The sequence below is a fragment of the Monodelphis domestica genome, chromosome 2 (genome assembly GCF_027887165.1).
Source record: "Monodelphis domestica isolate mMonDom1 chromosome 2, mMonDom1.pri, whole genome shotgun sequence".
Classification (NCBI taxonomy): Eukaryota; Metazoa; Chordata; class Mammalia; order Didelphimorphia; family Didelphidae; genus Monodelphis; species Monodelphis domestica.
In genome coordinates this window covers 508409128-508428283 of record NC_077228.1, presented here as the reverse complement: position 1 = coordinate 508428283, position 19156 = coordinate 508409128, and the positions used below count along the sequence as shown (strand labels likewise).

The 19156-nt window shown below is 34.6% G+C and overlaps 1 protein-coding gene across 4 annotated transcripts in view; it reads left to right on the top strand.

The window, feature by feature from the left end:
- SSH2 (slingshot protein phosphatase 2) overlaps window positions 1-19156 on the top strand; it is a 264955-nt gene that overhangs the window by 54070 nt on the left and 191729 nt on the right. For 2 of the 4 annotated variants that reach the window (XM_007485719.3, XM_007485718.3), the window contains exon 2: window positions 18445-18522. The exons of the other annotated variants lie outside the window; for them this stretch is intronic. In XM_007485719.3, the coding sequence (XP_007485781.2) occupies window positions 18445-18522 (78 nt within the window). The remainder of the gene's footprint in view (window positions 1-18444; window positions 18523-19156) is intronic. 4 annotated transcript variants of the gene reach the window in all.

The window sequence follows — 19156 nt, the reverse complement described above, 5'->3', positions numbered from 1 at the left end:
TGGTCTAATAGTATTCTATTACAACCATATACCACAACTTTTTCATCCATTTTCTAAGCAGTGGGCAAGTCCTCGGTTTTCAATTCTTTGCCACTATAAAAAGAGCTGCTAAAGGTATTTTGGTATAAGTAGGTCCTTTTCCCTTATCTCTGATCTCTTTGGGATACAGATGCATAGTAGTATTGCTGAGTCAAAGTTTATGTGCATAAATATATGGCCCTTTGATTATGGTTCCATATTGCTCTCCAGAATGGTTGTATCATTTCACAGTTCCACAGTGTATTAGTGTCCCAGTTTTCCCACATCTTCTCTAACATTTATCATTTTTCTTTTTTTGGACATGTTAGCCAATATGATAAGTATGAAATGATATCTCAGAGTAATTTTAATTTGCTAACATTCACATAATTTAAGAGAATCAATTTGAACCTTTCTATAACTTTGAAACCCTAAATGACAAACATAATTTCTAGTTAAAATGCACCACAAGGGCAGCTGCAGGGGCTCAGTGGTTGAGAGCCAGGCCTAGAGATGGGGAGTCTTGGGTTCATATTTGGCTCCACATATTTCCTAGCTCTATGATCTTGGCCAAATCACTTAACCCCCAATGCCTAGCCCTTAACACTCTTATGCCTTGGATTCAGTACACAATATTGATTCCTAGATGGAAATAGAGTTGTTTTTTTAATGCACCGCTTTTTTGATTGAGGGGAAAAAATTGAACCAAGAGTTTGTGTAATTTGAAATGGAAAGAAATCACAAGTGTTTTTTAGGGTCATAGACTTCTTTGACAATCTAATGAAGTATAGATCCCTTTTTAGAACTGTGTTAATTAAACAGATAGGATTACAAAGGAAAATAGTCATATTAAAACATAATGATCAAAATATATGTATTTTTAAAGTTCATGGCCTTTATTTAGGTCAAGATCTCCAGCTCTAGAAGCTTTCCTAGTAAATACAAAGTTAAGCAAGAATTCCCTTTCCCCCACTATTATTTCACATAGTTCTAGAAATGCTAGTAATATCAGTAAAATAAGAGAAATACATCAAAGACACAAACATTTATGAAGAGAAGACAGAAGTAGTTCTATTGACAGATAATCTGATAGTTTAGAAAACCAGAAAATGGACAAAGAAACTAATTGAGACAATTAAGAGCTTTAGAAGTAAAATAGCAGAATACAAAATAAGTCCATTAAAAATACCAGTATATTTTCAAAGCAGTAATAGTGACCCAGGAGAAAAAAATAGAAAGACAAATCTCATTCTAAATTACTACAAAATATATAAAGCATCTGGGATTCAGTTTACCAAGACACTTAAAATATCACACAAAAATTAATGAAATAAGGAATAAATTAAATAATTGGAAGCATACTTATTAATCATAGGTAGGCTTCACCAATAGATTTACTATTATAATAACAATTGAACTTTCACAGGATTATTTTAGTTAGAAAAATAGTCAGACAAAATTCAATTGAAGAAATAGAAAAAGGGGAAATGGCACTTTCAGACATCAAATTATATTCTAAATAATAATTAGTACTACTGGTACTAGTTAAAAATAGAAAAGATCATTAAAGGAAAAGATGAGAATGAAAGAAACAGAAGCAATTAATCTCAGTGAATCCAGTATTTGGTAAGTCACATTTGGTAAGAACAAACTAATTGAGAAAAGACTCTTTATTTGACAGTTACTTCTGGGAAAAACAGAAAACAGTTTGGCTAAAAATGGATTTAGACCAAGATCTTATTTTTTATCACAATAACATACAAATAGATTCTTGATTATTAAGAGTCATATCATAAAAAATTAGAGGAAAATGGATGGAACTAACTTGCACAATTATATAACATGTAGTTGGAAAAGTGGGGAGTGTTTAATAGACTTGTAATGTCTTAGTATTATAAAAATAATTTTGACTTCATAGATCCCCAGAAAAAAAATGTCAGCCACCCCCAGGTATTCTCAGACCACACTTTGAGAACCATTGTTTTACATATCACTCTTAATGAGACAATAACATTAGTCCATTGCAAGGAAAATGTATTTTCTGGGCTTCAAGATCAATAACCTTCGATTTAACAAATTACATAATTTATATTAGTCACTGGGAATGCAAAGATATATGAATAAAACAAAATCTCTGTCCTCAAGGTGCTTACAGTCTGATAAAGGTCCCAAGGGCTGGGCTGTTTGAAATCAAACCAAGAGCATCATATTTGGTTCCTCACTAGAATTATTCTCTCCCCACAGCTTCGTGCTAAATTACTTGGCCATTACTCTGGTGATTTGGGGATGAAGATAGAGCCTAACTATCATGGGAAAAATAGCATGAGATACGTGGATGAGAAATTGAATAATTAAGTAAATGGTACATATAGGGAAAATAGCTGAGAATGATTTTGGAAGTAGCTGAATACTTAACCAGAACTCAGGGAAGAAAATAAGTGATGGTAGCACTTTTTCTGGAGTGAGAGTAAAACTTCACCTTTGATGTTTCTAGAGCAGTAAGATCATAGCAAATGGTGATATTTGTAGACTCTGTCCCCAGAAATCGGGCATTGAGGAAATCTCCATGATCCTTTTCAAATTATTGCATAAACCTTAAATAAGGTTATTTAATGAATCATTTGGTTTCTGGCTTAACCTTTTGAGTAATACCATGTGATCATCTGGAAGAGGTAACCAGGGATTGCAGTTGAGAATATCTTTTCTTTACCCTAACCACACATTGACCCTTATTGACCTAAGATAAAGAAAACTTTAGAAGTGAAGGAGATTTACTTCTTTTTTTCCTAATACATTGATGTTGTCAACCTATCTCAAAAGATACAGTACAGCAATAAATTATATTAATCCTAGCCTGTTGAAAGAAATGGTAAATCGTGGAACCTTAGAACTTCTCCCACTTGTCTTCATCAGAGAAATTTTAGATTGCTCGCTTACTGCCAAAAGAAAAGAGGGAAAAAAAAAGGAGCTGCATGCTTTCAGAAAGAGAGGAACAGTTTACTAATTTTATCAATTTAATACTCATTGCTACAAACATATATCTTCTTTTATGTAATTTTCCCAGGAATATGTCTGTAAAATGGAAGGACAACTTTAAATTTTTCTTTATTACAAGCATATTGTAAAAACTGGTTGTAGCAAGCATTACTAGAAATTCATATTTCATGATTCTTTGGAAGTGAAAATTAGGTTCACTTTTTGGAGTTAGTATTTTGTATTTGCTTAGTTCATCATCATTGCTTAGTTCATTTGCTTAGTTCATTCATTCATAATTTTATTTTCAAATACTATTTTTTCCAATTATGTATAAAAACTATTTTTAACATTCATTTTTAAAAATTTCGAGTTTTCTCCCTTCTTCCCCCCCTGCATTTTGATACCCAAGCAATTTGATAGAGGTTAAATATGCAATCATTCAAAAAATATCACAATATTTGCATATTGTGAAGGAAAACACAGGCCAAAAAAAAAAACAACCAAAAATTAAGAGAAAAAAAATCTTCATTCAGACTCCACCAGTTCTTTCTATGGAAGTGGATAGCATTTTTCATCATGGGTCCTTTGGAATTGTTTAGATCATTATATTATAGAAAATAGCCAAGTCATTCACAGTTAATCATACAATATTGTTGTTACTGTGTACCATGTTCTCTTGGTTTTGTTCACTTTATTTTACATCAGTTCATGTGGGTCTTTCAAGGTTTTCCTGAAAAATATCCTGCTTGGACACTCCTGAAGGACCTATGGGAAAGAATGCTAACCACATTGAGAAAAAGAACTATGGAAGTAGAAATGCAAAATCAAAACATATGACATCACTTATCACATGCATATATAGGTATGTAATTTGGGGTTTAGGCTTTAAAAAAATCACTCTATAGAAAAAAAAAGAATAATATGGATATAGATATCGCATGATAACATTTGTACAACCCAGTGGAACTGCTTGTAGGCTCTGAGAGGGGAAGAGATGAGGGGAGGGAAAGAAAATGAATCATAGAAACATGGACAATTTTTTTTAATCCTGTTTATCATTTGTTATAGCACAATAGTACTCCATTACAATAATATACCACAGTTTGTCTAGTCATTCCCCAGTTGATGGACATTCCCTCACTTTCCAATTCTTTTCTACCACAAAAAGAACTGCAATAAATATTTTTATACAAACATCTTTTTTTTTTAATCCCTTTGATGTGCAGATTTAGTAGTGCTATTATTAGGTCAAAGGGTACACGCAGATTTGGTTGGATCATTTTAAAATTTTGCTAACAGTGCATTAGAGTCCCAATTTTCCCACATCCCTTCCAACATTTATCATTTTCCTTTTCTGTCATGTTAAACAATCCGGTAGGTGTAGGGCAGTACTTCAGAGTTGTTTTAATTTGCATTTCTCTAATAAATAGTGCTTTAGAACATTTTTTCATAGGACCATAGATAACTTTAATTTCTTCACCTAAAAACTGCATGTTCATATCCTTTGACCATTTATCATTTGTGAAATGACTTATATTCTTATAAATTTGACTCCATTTTCTATATATTTGAGAAATGATACCTTTATTAGAGACATTTGCTATAACAATTTTGTTGCTTAAATTTCTATTTTGCACAAAATTAATCAGTAATAACTTCTGAGACAAAACTGAGAAATGATGCACTGAAAGGTCCTGTTTAAATGCTGAAATGTGGATAATGATAAAATGGATATAGCAGTCAGATATATGTTATTGGCAATCAAAAAAAGGTGGAAAAATATATGTGAAATAAAAAACTTTAATTGCATGCTGGTTCCATACAATTTTCCCAGCCAGTATAAAGTTCCACAGCAGTTCCCCCAGGCTCTCACATTCTTGCTCCAAGAAGCCTCAGTGTGAGTCATTATATTGTTTTGCATCTACCATTAGCTTAGGCATCAGTTTTTATCCACATTTCTCACCTGTAAGAAGTCCTGTCCAAGTGAAAGCAGTGCTTCTCTTTGTTTCATTGATGCTCTTTGGTTATCAATAATGGCTGTAAAATGCAAGAGTTGTTGCAAGTAGTTTTGGTAGCTCTGGTAAGCCTAAGAAAAATTGTAATGTAGATATGTTTGCATAAGAAATATTTATTCAATAATGGGGTTGGCTATTACACATGATTTGCAGCTTACATGAAGGGTCATGGAACATATTGGTCTTGTAAAATGAGGTCCTGTGGTATTTTCAGTGTCACTATTGGAACAGATCAGGTGATAAATCCAAGTTACAAATCTCTTTAAAACTAACAAACGTTCTTTGATTAAAAAATAAATTAATTAGACTCACAGAATCCTAAATTTAGAGCTACAAAGAACCCAGAGGTCAAGTTTACCCCTTTCATTTTTATAAATGAGGAAACAGGATCATATCTGAGGTCATCCAGCTATTCAGTGGCAGAGATGGGATTTGAATCCTGTTCCTCTCAACTCCAAGTCCAGTGCCCTTTCCATTATATTTTTGTCACTTCCTAGATTGGTTATCATAGAATCTGTTGCCCTAGAAAGAGAAACATCTTTGAAGGCAGGAGCTGACTTTTCTGTATTGTGTAGTCATTAGTTCAGCATACCGTTATTGTCCTCACTAACTATAATGATGAAAAGCCATATGCCAGTCATTCAACTTAGAGAAGTAGTTTGGTTTGTTTCTTTGTGTATTATATTCTGGATCACAATGAAAGAAACATACTTGATAAGAGGTGTCTCTGTTTTCTTAAAGAATAAAATAGGAATGACAAGTGACCTCAGCTGAGGATTTTTCTTTACCTTTTGTGGCCATTAGAAGTTGTCTGCCTGTGATAGAGGCAGTAGATGTCCACATTTTGCTCTTTAAAGACTCAGCTGTCAGCTTTCATTTCTGAAGTGAACATTAGGAACCCCAAGCAGAGCTCAGTAGAATATTAACATTCTGAAACCAGTGTTCCAGAACATAAATTTGCCAGTTGTTTGAAAACACAGGAACACAAATGGAAAAATCCACCCAACCTGCTTCATTGACTAGCTTATGATTCCAGCAGTGGGCCAGATGCAAGTCAGTGCTGCCAGCTGTGCTGCATCTGTAAGCATTTGTGCTGCAGAAATCATTTTAGTAGCAGATGTTGGAAACAGCAAATCAAGTGGAAGTCTCCTTGGGAAAACTAGTCCCATCTCCTGTCTTCTTGTTGCCCCATAACCCTATTCACCAGAGTCTCATTCCTCAAATACCATCTTGTCTCCTTTCCTTTTTTTTTGTTGCATGACCTTTTTTGAAGGTTCAGAAATGCTTAAGAGGGCCTAGAAATCTCCGTTCAATTGCATTCTTGTGATGTGGTCATGTGAAGCAACAAATATGTGGAAGTCTTTTTACATGGGGTTTCAATAAATATGTGCAAGTCAGAATCTACTCTGGCCTTTAGAGTATCTAGACTGCACCAGAATTATAGCTGTCCAGAGGAAACGGTGCTCTTATATTCTGTTTTGAGATAAAAAGGTGCTTCATATTGATTGTAAACTTTTAAGAGAAAACAATATTGTGTTTGTTTAAAAAAAGAAAAATAACATTGTTTTCTCTCAAAGTTGCTTGGGTTCTTTTTCTTATAGGAGCCTCAAGTAAACAGTGATGACATGGGAGTCCCAGCTAAAATAGACTAGACTGATTTTTTTTGTTGTTGTTTATTTTTACCATTCACAGATATTAGATTTCTTGCATTCTGATTATCTAACTCTTTCAACAAAGGAGCAGGAGTCCCGTATCATATTTGTTCCACTATGGCAAATGCCACATCTCTTTTCATATGTAGTCTAGATACTTTCATATTCCCCTAAATCCAAGGGTCATTCTTGAAGATCTAACTCTATTTTGGATTCACTGTCCACTAGAGAAGGCTAGACAGTTCTGTGGGTTTTAATGGATTTAAAGTTGTTTCATCCATATGCAAGAGTCTGGACTGGCTGGGGGACAAATCATAGGCAACCAATGTAGGCAGCTAACCAAGAAGGTATCTCTGAAGGCAGAATTGTGTTTACCCAGGCAGAATCCGAAGCTCTAAGGAAACAGGGGAGCAAATAGTGCATCTGGGAGCTGGGTTTCAGCTATATAATTTGCTAGACTCAAGACTTTTGCCATCAGAAAGCCTTAAGGTTCTGGAGAGAGTGTTTTGGCCATGAGTAGGCCCTTCTGAGCTGAGAGGCCTGGATTAGATCTAGTACTAACTAGTAAAAAATTATTGATCATGCTAAGCTATACAGTGCTCTCTCTTTTTAGGGAAAATGTCTGAGGATTTCTTAGTTGTAGCATTTGTTCCCAAGTGGCCTGTCTTTAGGATATTTTATGCTCTTCAAAAATACAAATAGCAGTGGCATTGAAAATATGGAATACTTGTAGCTTAGTGTCCAGGAATTGGATTCTATGTTATATGCTTTTTATCGTGTATAATTTCAAATTTTTTAAACTTTTGAGATCATTTTTTTCTTTTCAGCTTAAGTGGATATGCATCATAATTAGAATTTTTAATTTATATTATTCATTGGCATTTGATCAGATATGTTTGGTTTGCCCTTAATTCTTTGATATAGGGATCGGTCTCCCTTTTAATCATTTTTCTTTCTTTGCTTTTTTCTTCCTTTTTAACAGTTTTTAATTTCTTATCTCAGAGTTATACTTTAAAGAAAACCAGTCTATATATTTGCTAAATGGTCTTCTTGGTGTAATTTACTCTCTCCTTTTCCTTCTTGTCTAGATAGAAGATAACAACAATCATTTCAATATGAGTGGAAGTGAAGAGCATGATAAGATTTAGAACCAGTGCTATTCCTTTCTCTCTTCCAGGTCTTTTTTTCAGGCCCTGGATTATGTTATCCCAAGCTGAGCCTGGTCTTTCCTTAAAGAGCATGATATGTGAAAGTTCATGTGATGATTCCCTTTCACAAAGAAGATAGAATCTTAACAACTAATAGCTTTCTCCCCTACTCCTTCACTATTTTCTAACATGAATCTGAGGCTTATTGTAGAAGCCAGACTACTGGGACTGCCTCATTTCCAAGTCAAGTTTTTATATTGTCAGCTTATTCTTATCCTCCTCAATCTCAATTGTTAAAATAATAAATAAACATGGTTATCTCTCTGCCCAGAAACTTAATTTAATTGTGGATCTGTGTCCGTCTGAAATTTTAGGCATAATTTTACATTCCTTTCTATTGTGGATTTAAATGAGATTTATTATTTCAATACTTAAAGGTTCAATTTTCTTTTGATATCTGACTTGAATTTGGGTTATAAAAAGGCTTCTCTATTATTTCCATTTGTCTGTAGAAAAAAAAATGTGTTTTCTCCTTACCTACTTATATAAATAACTGACACTTACTTGTACAGAGAATAAGACCCATTAAGAACCTGACTACACAGTTGCTGATTTGATTCTTCTGTTCTGTTCTCTGAACAGTACTAATCACTTCTCAACCTTTTGGCTAAGATCAAACATATACTTATCAGTGTTGAAGAAGATGTTTCATAGGTGATTTTTTAAATTGCAGAAACCTTCCATTTTAGGACAGAAGGAAAAGATATCAGAAAAAAAACAACTCTAATGAATGACAGGATTTGATTAACTTTTTGGACAAGTCCATATGAGATTTAGCAGCATAACTTCTCTAACCTTAGTTTCCTCATCAATAAAACGATGGTTTTGTATTAGATGGTCACTGTCGTAACTTCCAGCTCAATTGTTCTATGATTCTATAATGTGTTCTTCCTAGAAATGCTACTATAATGCCTCAGTTATCATTATCATTAGGAAATGTGATTCCATGCAATGAATTTTCCAAATAATTAAATCTTGATCCTTTAAGTACTAAATCTTATTAAAATGTTATTTTTCAAATAGAGGATATGAACCATAACTGAGTCTATTTTAGACAATTCTGGATCATCCATTATGTTAGTAATCACTATCTTTAGAGAGTTTATTTTACCCTGCCTTGCAATGATCTCATTTTTGTCTTCTACAAAACAGTCATTTACCTTGCTTTATCCATTTTTTGCTCATATTCAGTGCAATATAGCTATGTCATGATGAGCATCACTTTAGTGCTGGTAAGGTAGCTTCATTGAATCAGGTATGTGCAAAGAACAGTCTAGACAGGGTGCCCAAATAGCTGTTTTGTAGTGATCAGAAATCTTTACAAGAAGAAAAGACCAAATGAACCCTGGAAAGATTTGCCTAAAACATTCTTTCAGGTTCCATAACATAGCCATGGACAGCTGAGGGACCTGTGGAGGCACTATTAGAAATGAGACTTCTTCATCCTGACTGTTGGTATTATAGAAGCAATCTTAAATAGCAGTGGGCACTCAGATAGGAGCAAAGTTACTAATCAGAAAAAAAACTAGAGGATGCTCAGTCCAGTTTCATCTATATGCCAAACACCCAAAAGGTAATTAATCACCAGAGAGCATGATTTCTTAAAAGAAATGATAGCAGGAACTACTATTATTAAATCAGTAGGTATTTATTAGGTACCTACCCAGGTAATGTACTGGTAATACAAATACAGAGTCAATTCCTACTTGAAAGAAGCCTATATTCTGGTGAGAGAAAGTACATACATAATAACATACATACACACAGACACATATCAGCTAAGAAGACTCAGCTCACTGAGTTCAAATCTAGCCTCAGACACTTTCCTAGCTGTGTGACCCTAGGCAAGTCATTTAATCCTCAGTTTCCTCATCTGTAAAATGAGCTGGAGAAGGAAAGGGCTAACCACTCTAGTATCTATGCTAAAAAAACTTCAAATTGGGTTACAAAGAGTTGGACACAACTGAAAGTACTGAACAACAATGATAAATATTTACATTAAGCACAAGCTTAGAGTTTGCAATTCGAGATAGTCTAATAGCTTTGCTGTCCTACGGTCATGGACAATACAAATGAGTTTTACTGGTCATCTGGAAAATACAAAGGATTGGTCATGAAGGAGACAGAGTAAAAGTGTGTTTATTTACTGGCTCAAATCCAAACTGCTCCTATAAGGAAAGCAACTTAAACATGTCCTATTGCTAGGAGGCTAGTCAAGCAGAGAATCTTGGTGTTCAGAGGAAAGAATAGGACTTTATGGGATTACAGGGTCACTTCATTTTGTAATTTTTACTCGGTAGATATTTAGCTGGGATCTGGCAACTGGCTGTCTCTTGTCCAGTTAGTTTGATAACTAGAGAAATTTCTTGAGTAACAGATATATCCAGGCTATGAAATGACTTGTCTGGTTGAGCACAAGTAACAAGGTGCCTAAGAGCAACCATCTCTATTTTCTGACCTTCGAAAAATCTTTAGTTAATCATAAACTTGTTCCTAAAGTGGTCTTGGTTAGAGTAAATGGCAGAGGGTTTGAGACATTTTATTGTTTTTGTTGTTTGAAGCTTTATTAACACACTTGCTGCATGACAATGCTTTATACATACATAGATTCTATACATATTGTGAAAAATACATAGATTATATTCTCATCATATAACATAAGGATCAGATTTTTTTCCTACTTCTGAGAAACCATATGCCTTATATAACAGATACAGAAGCTAACTTCAATTCAGTAAGATTTATTAAGCAGTTAATATGTGCTAGAGATAGAAAGACAACATGTAAACTAGCCTCCTCTCTCAAAGAGCCTACATTCTACTGGGAGAATACAGTAAATATACAGTGAGGTAGATACATGGTATTTTGAGGGGGGAAAAGAGTGTGCCAACAACTAAAGGCTTCTAGTACAAGTGGCACCTGAGCTGACCTTGAAGGAAGCCAGGGATTCTAAGAGGTAGAGACGAGAAGGTTCATGGGAAAGAACCTGGTCACAGTCATGGGGAAGCAGCAGGTAGGGCCAGCAGCTACAACTTCTGACTCTTGTGGAACTGTTTGCTAAGACAACTTCTCTCTTTGGTTTTGTGAATTGTTGGGTAACAGGGCAGTCATTGGGGTAATGGCTACTTCAGAGTATTATATTCTGTAACTTAAGTTTCAAAAACATTCTGTTATGCAACTCTTGTTTTCACTCCTCTAGTACTTAGCTAACAGTCTTAGCTAATATTTTCCCCACATCCCACCCCTAATAGTATGCCATTTAAAAGGATGTTTCAAGAACATCTATGATGGTCTTTTTTGTGACTTTTTAAAAGACTCTTAAGTGCTTCCTATTGAGTGAATAATTATTTTCCCCTTTTTGGTTGAAGCTACAGTTCAGCCCTTTAAATTACTTTTTCATTTTTGTTTCTTAGGTAGTGTTCTGGATAGAATTTAGAAATTATGATTATTGCACTGTCATTCATGATTATAGATCTACTATGCTTAATACTGAAGAAAACCTGGCTGGTTACATAATACCTTGGTTTGGCCATCCTAGGTTTAGGCTGTAGACCTCAGCCTTGCTGGTTCAAAAACTTCCAGAAAATAATCATGGTAAACTGAATTCGCAAGATACTAATCAAAAGGTCATTTCCCCCAATTTATAAGGGGAAATATAAATGGGAGAAGAGCCTTGTTGGATTGTTTACACAGAACATTTGCTACCAGTTTGTTAGTCCAAGAGAAAGGTTTTCAGTCAGAAAAGGAGTGGCCTGTTCTGGAGAATTTCCATTAAGCCAGTGAGTTTTAAACTTTTTCTGAACAGACTAAAATACCTGAAGGACTGTATTTCATATGTAGTCTCAGAGCCCTCTTTCCAATACTATACAGCACTATTGAGCAGACTGATAGATTTTTCCTTCTGATTCTCTTATCTGAGCTCTCTATAGACTTCTTTCGTGAAAGCAATGCCATGGGCAGGTTATAGAACAGTCATTTAAGTTTGAGCTTTCTTTACATCAGGCAGATTCTAGTTTTGTGTTTCCTTAATTTTTGAATGGTGGTTGATAGAGTATTTTTCAAACTCATATATCTCTTGTAGTGTATTCCTTCCTTGCAGCCATCTAATTTGCAGCCATTTAATGTTGATTCTTGTTTCCTTCCCAAAGGTTGCAACATTTATTGTTTCAACCCTTTAAATATGGGGATACATTCCAGCAGTTTGAAACCTATAGCTCTTTATGTATTGACTGCAAATACTAGAACTTCTAGGATGTGTCTCTACTTAGAGGCAAAATGATATCATATGAGCCAAATTTGGAAATAGAAGACTTGAATTATAATTCTTGCTGTTCTACTTGATAACCTGTGGGCCATTGAACACACAAGTGCTCTTTGGGCCTTAGATTCCTTATCTGTTAAATGAGAGGGTTAGACCAGATGATCTAGATTAGAGAGACCCTTCCATTTCTAAAATTCCATAATTGCTATGATTCTAAGGCCAAGTGAACATCTCTTTGTTTTATATGAACTCTTTCAGAAGTGTAAATGTAATTCAGCTTTTTTCTCTCTATGAATGAACATTCAGATGAGGGGGGAATGTGTTCCAAACCTGGGACTAGATGGGAGATGAAATGTGCTGTGTGAGGAGCAACCAAGAAGGCCAGTTAAAAGGAGAGTAGTGTAGTATTGAGGCCAATTTGCCAAGGTTTTTAAATGTCAAACAAAAGAATTCATCTTGGATTTTGATGTAATAGGACACTATTGGAGTTTAATGAATAAAGAGTAAATTGGTCAGACCTATACCTTAGGAAAATTGAGAATGGATTACAATGGAGAGCGATTTGAAGCAAGGAGATCAGAGGTGTGGTAGGAGTCTAAACGAGGGTATTCACTATAACAAAGTGAAAGGAACAAGCTAGAGATATGGTAGAGCTAGAAATAAGATTTGACAACTAATTGGATTTGTGGAGTGAATGAGAGTGAGGAGTATGGATAATTAAGGAGAACCTGGGCAATTGAGAGATGGCATGATACTCTTGTAAGAAAGAAGACATTTAGATAAGGGACAGGGTTAGAGGGGGAAGATAATCTCTTTTTTGAACATATTGAGGACAAAATGCTTGTGGACATCAAGTTTGAAAAATCCTATAGGAAGTTAGTAAAGCAGGATTGGTATATAAAAAAGAAACTAGAGCTGGATATATAGACTTGAAAATTATTTGCATAAAAGATGATAATTATCGGCTTTGCTGATGATGAATGTGTTTATTCACTTTATATGGGTTATGAATTAGCTTCAATATTTAAACAAAATCTTTGAAGTTGAAAATGGTTTTTGTTTTGTAATATCCTAGGTCTTAAGGTTCAGCCAGCTATATGGCAGAGTGGATAGAGTGCCAGGCCTGGAGTCAGAAATACTCCTCTTACTAGATAAATCGAACCAAAAAATAAATAAGAAAGAAGTAAGTGAAGTGAATGAAATGTTAGAAAAATTAAAGTTACTAGCTATCTGGAGAAAATTGAATAGGGATAAAAAGGTATATACCTCCTTTTCAGTAGCACATGGTACATATACAAAGATTAACCATATACTAGGGCATAAAAACATCTCAAGCAAATGCAGAAAAGCAGAAATAATAAATGCAACTTTTTTAGATCATAATGTGATAAAAATTATAATTAATAAGGGTTCATGGAGAGGCAAATTAAAAATTAATTGGAAACTAAATAATCTAATTCTTTAAAACTGATGGGTCAAAGAACAAATCATAGAAACAATTACATATTTCATTAAAGAGAATGACAATGAGGTGTATTTTCATAAAATCCAAGATTTAAATTTTGTTCGTGATAGATCTTCAGAGAAGAAGCTTGCTAATTAACTGAATCCAGAGAATGAACTGTTTGCAGAAAGATACCTAAAACTCTTTCACTACTGAAAGATCCAGAATGAACCTTGGGGTGTGGCTAATTGAACATTTCTTTTGAATGTACACTCTTATGCCAAAGGGAACTGCCCCAATTGGCTTTTGTCAATGCACCCAGCAAAACATTGGTTTTGCTGTCTCTCTCTCTCTCCTATTTCCCCTAATCTACAACTATTGTAGTTTTCCTCTTAGAGGGTAAAATTTTGTATACACTTGCATTTAGAATTTTTCAGGATGCAGGATGCTTCTATTTAGTGATCAATTGGTGAAACTAGTCCCCCAATCATCAGGGAGGATTGTGATTTTTAAAATCTCCATCTTGCTTGGTCTAGCACCCAAAATTGTACACATCTGCACTACACGGGTATGTGCTAGTCAATGACAAATCAGAAATAACTAACTACCCACCTGGACTGTCCTAAGCCAAGCTTGAGCCACCATTGGCACTTGTGAGGCAGAGGAAGTGATGTAGAGAGCAGCCTCTGGAGTTTGCTCACTTCCTGGGAACAGAGCTAGGAGCCGGTTCGTGCTAGGAACTTGAGCAGAGAGGAGGCCCGCAGATGGCTTTCCTTCAGATTGGTCATATGAGTCAAGGACTGATTCTCCTTTCTACCTTGGCCTTCGGGCCTAAACTCCCTCTGACTCTGCCAGAAGGTTAACCTTTTTCCTTTTCCCCCCTCTTTCCTTCTCTCCCTCTCCTTCCCTCTTACTCCCATTGTAATTAAACCACCATAAACTTTATTCTTACTTGAGTGTTTCATTTTAGGAATTTCATAAGTGAATTCCTTGGCGACCTTAAATTAATATTATATCAATCTTCAAAAGTGATTTCACTATAACAGAGGAGACGACATACCAAAGTCTATGGAATATGGCCAAAGTAGTATTCAAGGGAAAATTTACATCCCTGAGTGCCTGTATCAACAAAATAGAAAAGGAACAAATTAAAAATCCCCATATAAAAGCTAAATTGGAAATCCTAAAACTCAAAGGAGAAATTATTAAAATTGAAAGTGAAAGAACTATTGAACTAATAAGCAAGAGTAGGAGCTGGTACTTTGGAAAACACAAATAAAATAAAGTACTGGTTAATCTAACAAAAAAAAAGAAAGATGAAAAATCAAATAAACAGTATAAAGATGAAAAGGGCAATCTCACCTCTAATAAAGAAGAAATTAAGGTAATAAGAGCTATTTTGCCCAATTAGATGGCAATAAATATGACAATCTAGGAGAAATGGGTGAATATTTACAAAAATATAAACTGCCTAGTTTAATTAACAAAAGAGGAAATAGGATACTTAAACAATCCCATCTCAGAAAAAGAAATTGAACAAGCCATCAAGGAACTCCTGAAGAAAGACTCCTCTTCCTGAGTTCAAATCTGGCCTCAGAACTTATTGGCTATGTGACCTCAGGCAAGTCACTTAACCCTATTGACCTCTGTTTTTTGAACTGGAGAAGGAAGTGGCAAAGCACTCCAATGTCTTTAGAAGTAAACCCCAAATGGGGTCATGAAGAGCCAGACATGACTGGAAAAAAAAATAAAAGACTGAATGAGCAAGACCTTAACATGAAAGAAAAGCACAAAGAAATTAAAGTATAATAGGAAAACTCATGATATATTATTAGTAAAACTTATGGTAGTAAGAGACATGGTAAGCTATAATCTCATTAACCCTATATTCCAAATTTTCTAGGACAGTTCTGATTTATTCACAAATCAGCAATCTCCTGAGGTCAGACCATACGTTTATTCTGAATTTTGCTTCAGAAAATATGGTAAATGTATATACATAGAGCATAATTATAAACTTGTTACACCATCATTGAAAATCAGTGTTTCTGGGTAATTGGGAAGTTGTTAGTAAAATTTCTCTAATCATTTGCCTATAGATGAAGTCTCTAGCTTTAGAACATTACCTTAGAGTATTGTGTTTGTAAGCCAGATTGAGAAGCATTGTGCATGGATGAAGTAGAGGACGAAGGTGGATGTGTGTATGTCATGCCAGACTGTCAACATTTCTTCTTAAGCACATGTACTTGAAAAACACAGATTATATAACATCTTTGTTTGGTAAGAAAAGTAAGTTTTGTGCTCACCTTAATGTGCAGAGTACAAACTCAATTTTTTGTGCCATTTCTCTTATAACAAGTATTGTTGCTACTGTTCCATCAAGTTTTTGGTGATCTTTCTAGACATGACTTGTCTTGAGATGGTCTGGACCAATAATTTTTTATAGGATTTTCCCAGAGGCCTCAGGCAGGTATGTAAAATGAGAGGGACTCTTTTGGGTTCCTGAAGTTCTTTCATACATTTAGATGAACAGTTTGCATTTGTCTGTACAAATCAGCATTTTGAGATGATTTCAAAGAGAAAATGTCATTTGAAGGTGTGATTTCTTAACCTCTCCTTGCCCAACTACTATTATCACAACAAATTTCACATACTATCAAAGTACAAGATGAAAAATGAGGTTGCATAGTACCAAAGGAAGTGATGGGGAGGAACAATGAGGGACACTGTGAAGGCCACCAGATCTTTTTACCAGGTCTCTGATGACTGCTGGGCCACAGTGGAGAAAATGAAAAAGGATTTCTAGCATCTATCATTCTTAGAGTTAGTGCTGTATAAATATTCCTTAGTTACAAGTAAATATTTGTTCGATGAGTCAAATATTATTAGATGTTAGCAGCATTATTAGATACTATGTACCCTAATGAATTTTTTCATTTAATAAGTATATGGCACAGTTGTAATATAATTTAAGGAAAATAAGTATAGTATAATATAAGTAATATAAGCATAGGTTATAAGACTTCTTAAAAGGTCCTTCAAAAGAGTTGCTGTAAATATGATGAAATATTCATAAGAATGAAGCTTTTGAGAGTTAATATGAAAGTGTGTTGATTAACTTGTCATATTGTTTGTAAGAACTTTTTTCTTGTTTCTCTTTGTATAAACTACCAGTGATATATTAGCAAAATTTTATTTTGTATCCTGAGAGCTTTGGAAGAGGTATTTGTTAACTTTTGCTTGCCATTTTTTCTATTATAAGACATTTTGTATTTGAAACTAAGTTCTTATTCTAATATATATGAAACACAAACCAAAATATGAGTTGAGTCAGCCTGGCATAAAAGATAGATCATTGAACTTAAAGTCAAAGAGACTTAAGTTCACAAGGCACACTAGTTATTGTCTTCCTTGGACAAATAAAGGACTTAATTCTCTGAGCTCCACTTTTCTTATGTGTAAAATGGGATTACTATTGCCTGTAGTACCTACCTCATGGAATTGTTGTGAAGTTTAAATAAATTTATCTTTTTAAAGAACCTTATAAACTTTAGAAGCAGCATTTAATGTCATATATTATTTAGAGGGGAAATATTTCATCCTTTCATCCTTCACAATCTTTCCCTCTCCACTTTCCCCCCAATAAATGCAAGGGGAAAGGATAGAGAAAATATTATTCAAGCATTTTTATATAGTAAGAATTTTTAAGGTTTTGCTGTTTTGCTTACTTTCTAATAGAGACAAAAGAAGGGATTATGGAAGAAAATAGCTGAATGTAAAGATAGCAAGCAGGATTTAGGCAAAGAAAGAATAAGAGAGACAAAAAGAAAGATGAAGAAAAGGAGGAACTGGATAGTTAAGGAAGTAATCATTATTAATTTCACTTTCCTTCAAATAAGTTTATTTACATTCTAAAACTCAATCTCCCTTGCTTTTTTACAAGTTGAAACAGATCTCTCAATTTTGATAGATCAAAGGTATGAGTCAATAGGGGTATTTTCAGAGTCATTATGTAATGACAGAAATCCAGACATTAGTAGTTAGAAGATTACGATGACATAAATGTCTACACCATGTTCTGTCTGAGGATACTTCTGTTTCTGACAGCTGTCATCCAAATAGCCAACTTCTGACTGAGCTTAATAGGTCTGTTTGATTTTCTCTTTGGTATGACTTTGCACATCATAAGGCCACATGTACTGTTATTGGCTTCAGCTAAAATTGTTTGGCTTGTATGTTTTATTTTCCTTTTTTACTCTTAAACAGGTTCTTTAAAGTGTTGGGGAGATATGAGAGAAAAAGTCTAAATTTTTTCTTGAAGTCTGGAGGACTTTGAATAAAACAAGTTTACTTTTGAACTCTCTTCCCACACCTCAAGAAATCTTTCTGAACCAGTGGCCACTGCCTCTACCTGTTGGTTTCAAACATGTGGATTCTACACCTTTAGTGGGCATTTATGTGTATCTTCTGTTTCAAAGCTCCTTGCTGAACAGCCACCTTCCAAATGTGTGCTGCTAGTCACTAGAAGAACCTTACATGAGAGTACATGAAAGGTTCAGAGCAAACCCATATGCCTACGCTTGTGAAAAAGCAATTGTGCATGCTAGCCACTGTGATCTTCTTAGAGAAAGACGGCACACTCTTGTTTTATGAAATCCAAAGAAGATGTTGCAGCTAGCCAGATTTTCCCAACTTGACTTTTTAAAGCACTTCATCAATTACCTTACTAACTCTGTGATCTTCAACTATCACTAATCAAAATCTCAGCATGCTTTGCACCCACGATCCTATACTGATTTAGTGACTTCTGGCTTTCCTTCATTTACATGTGGACATTTGGATCACTGAAATGATCTTGTTTGCATTGCAGAGCTCTCATTTGGAAGACAGTGAATCAGCGATACTTTGCTGTGAATGTGAAGAATCAGAAATCTTTACTGATTTCAATGTACGTAGGTATATATTTTTATGACCTCTGACAATGAAAAGAAAGGCTTATTGGATAGCCTTTGCACATCAGTTGACTGGTATAGTACCTAAGGTAGCATTCCCTTGGGCTTTAGTTTGTCCTGAAAAGTACACCCACTCTTGGCTCATTGAATGGTGTTGTGTATCAGGACTACAGGTTAAACTGGATTTCCTCAAAAGAAAATTCACAATGGTGAATGAAGGGTTTGATGATGGATTTTTAAAAGAATGACCCTTTCTAATTAATATGAATGTGCTGAGTACCAGGAAAACTAGCAATTGGATGTTTAGACTGGATTTCCACCACCTTTTCCCCTTAAGATAATTAATATCAGAATTGAGTTGAATAACTTAGAAAACCATGTTGAGTCTATATACAGATCCTATTAAACTTGGTAACAATTATTATTTATTTAGTCCAAATGTTCCTGGCAGGATACTATTTAGTCCATATAGTTAGTGTCTTGATAGTACAAGTATCTGCCAAGTTTATTGAACATATTGAACCTTGTTTGATTTTTTTTTTATATAGTAAGCCAGCCACATTTTCCATTTAGAGAGAATCTGGTTTTAACTTTAAAATGTGATGTCTCAGTGAAAACCAGTGATGCAGA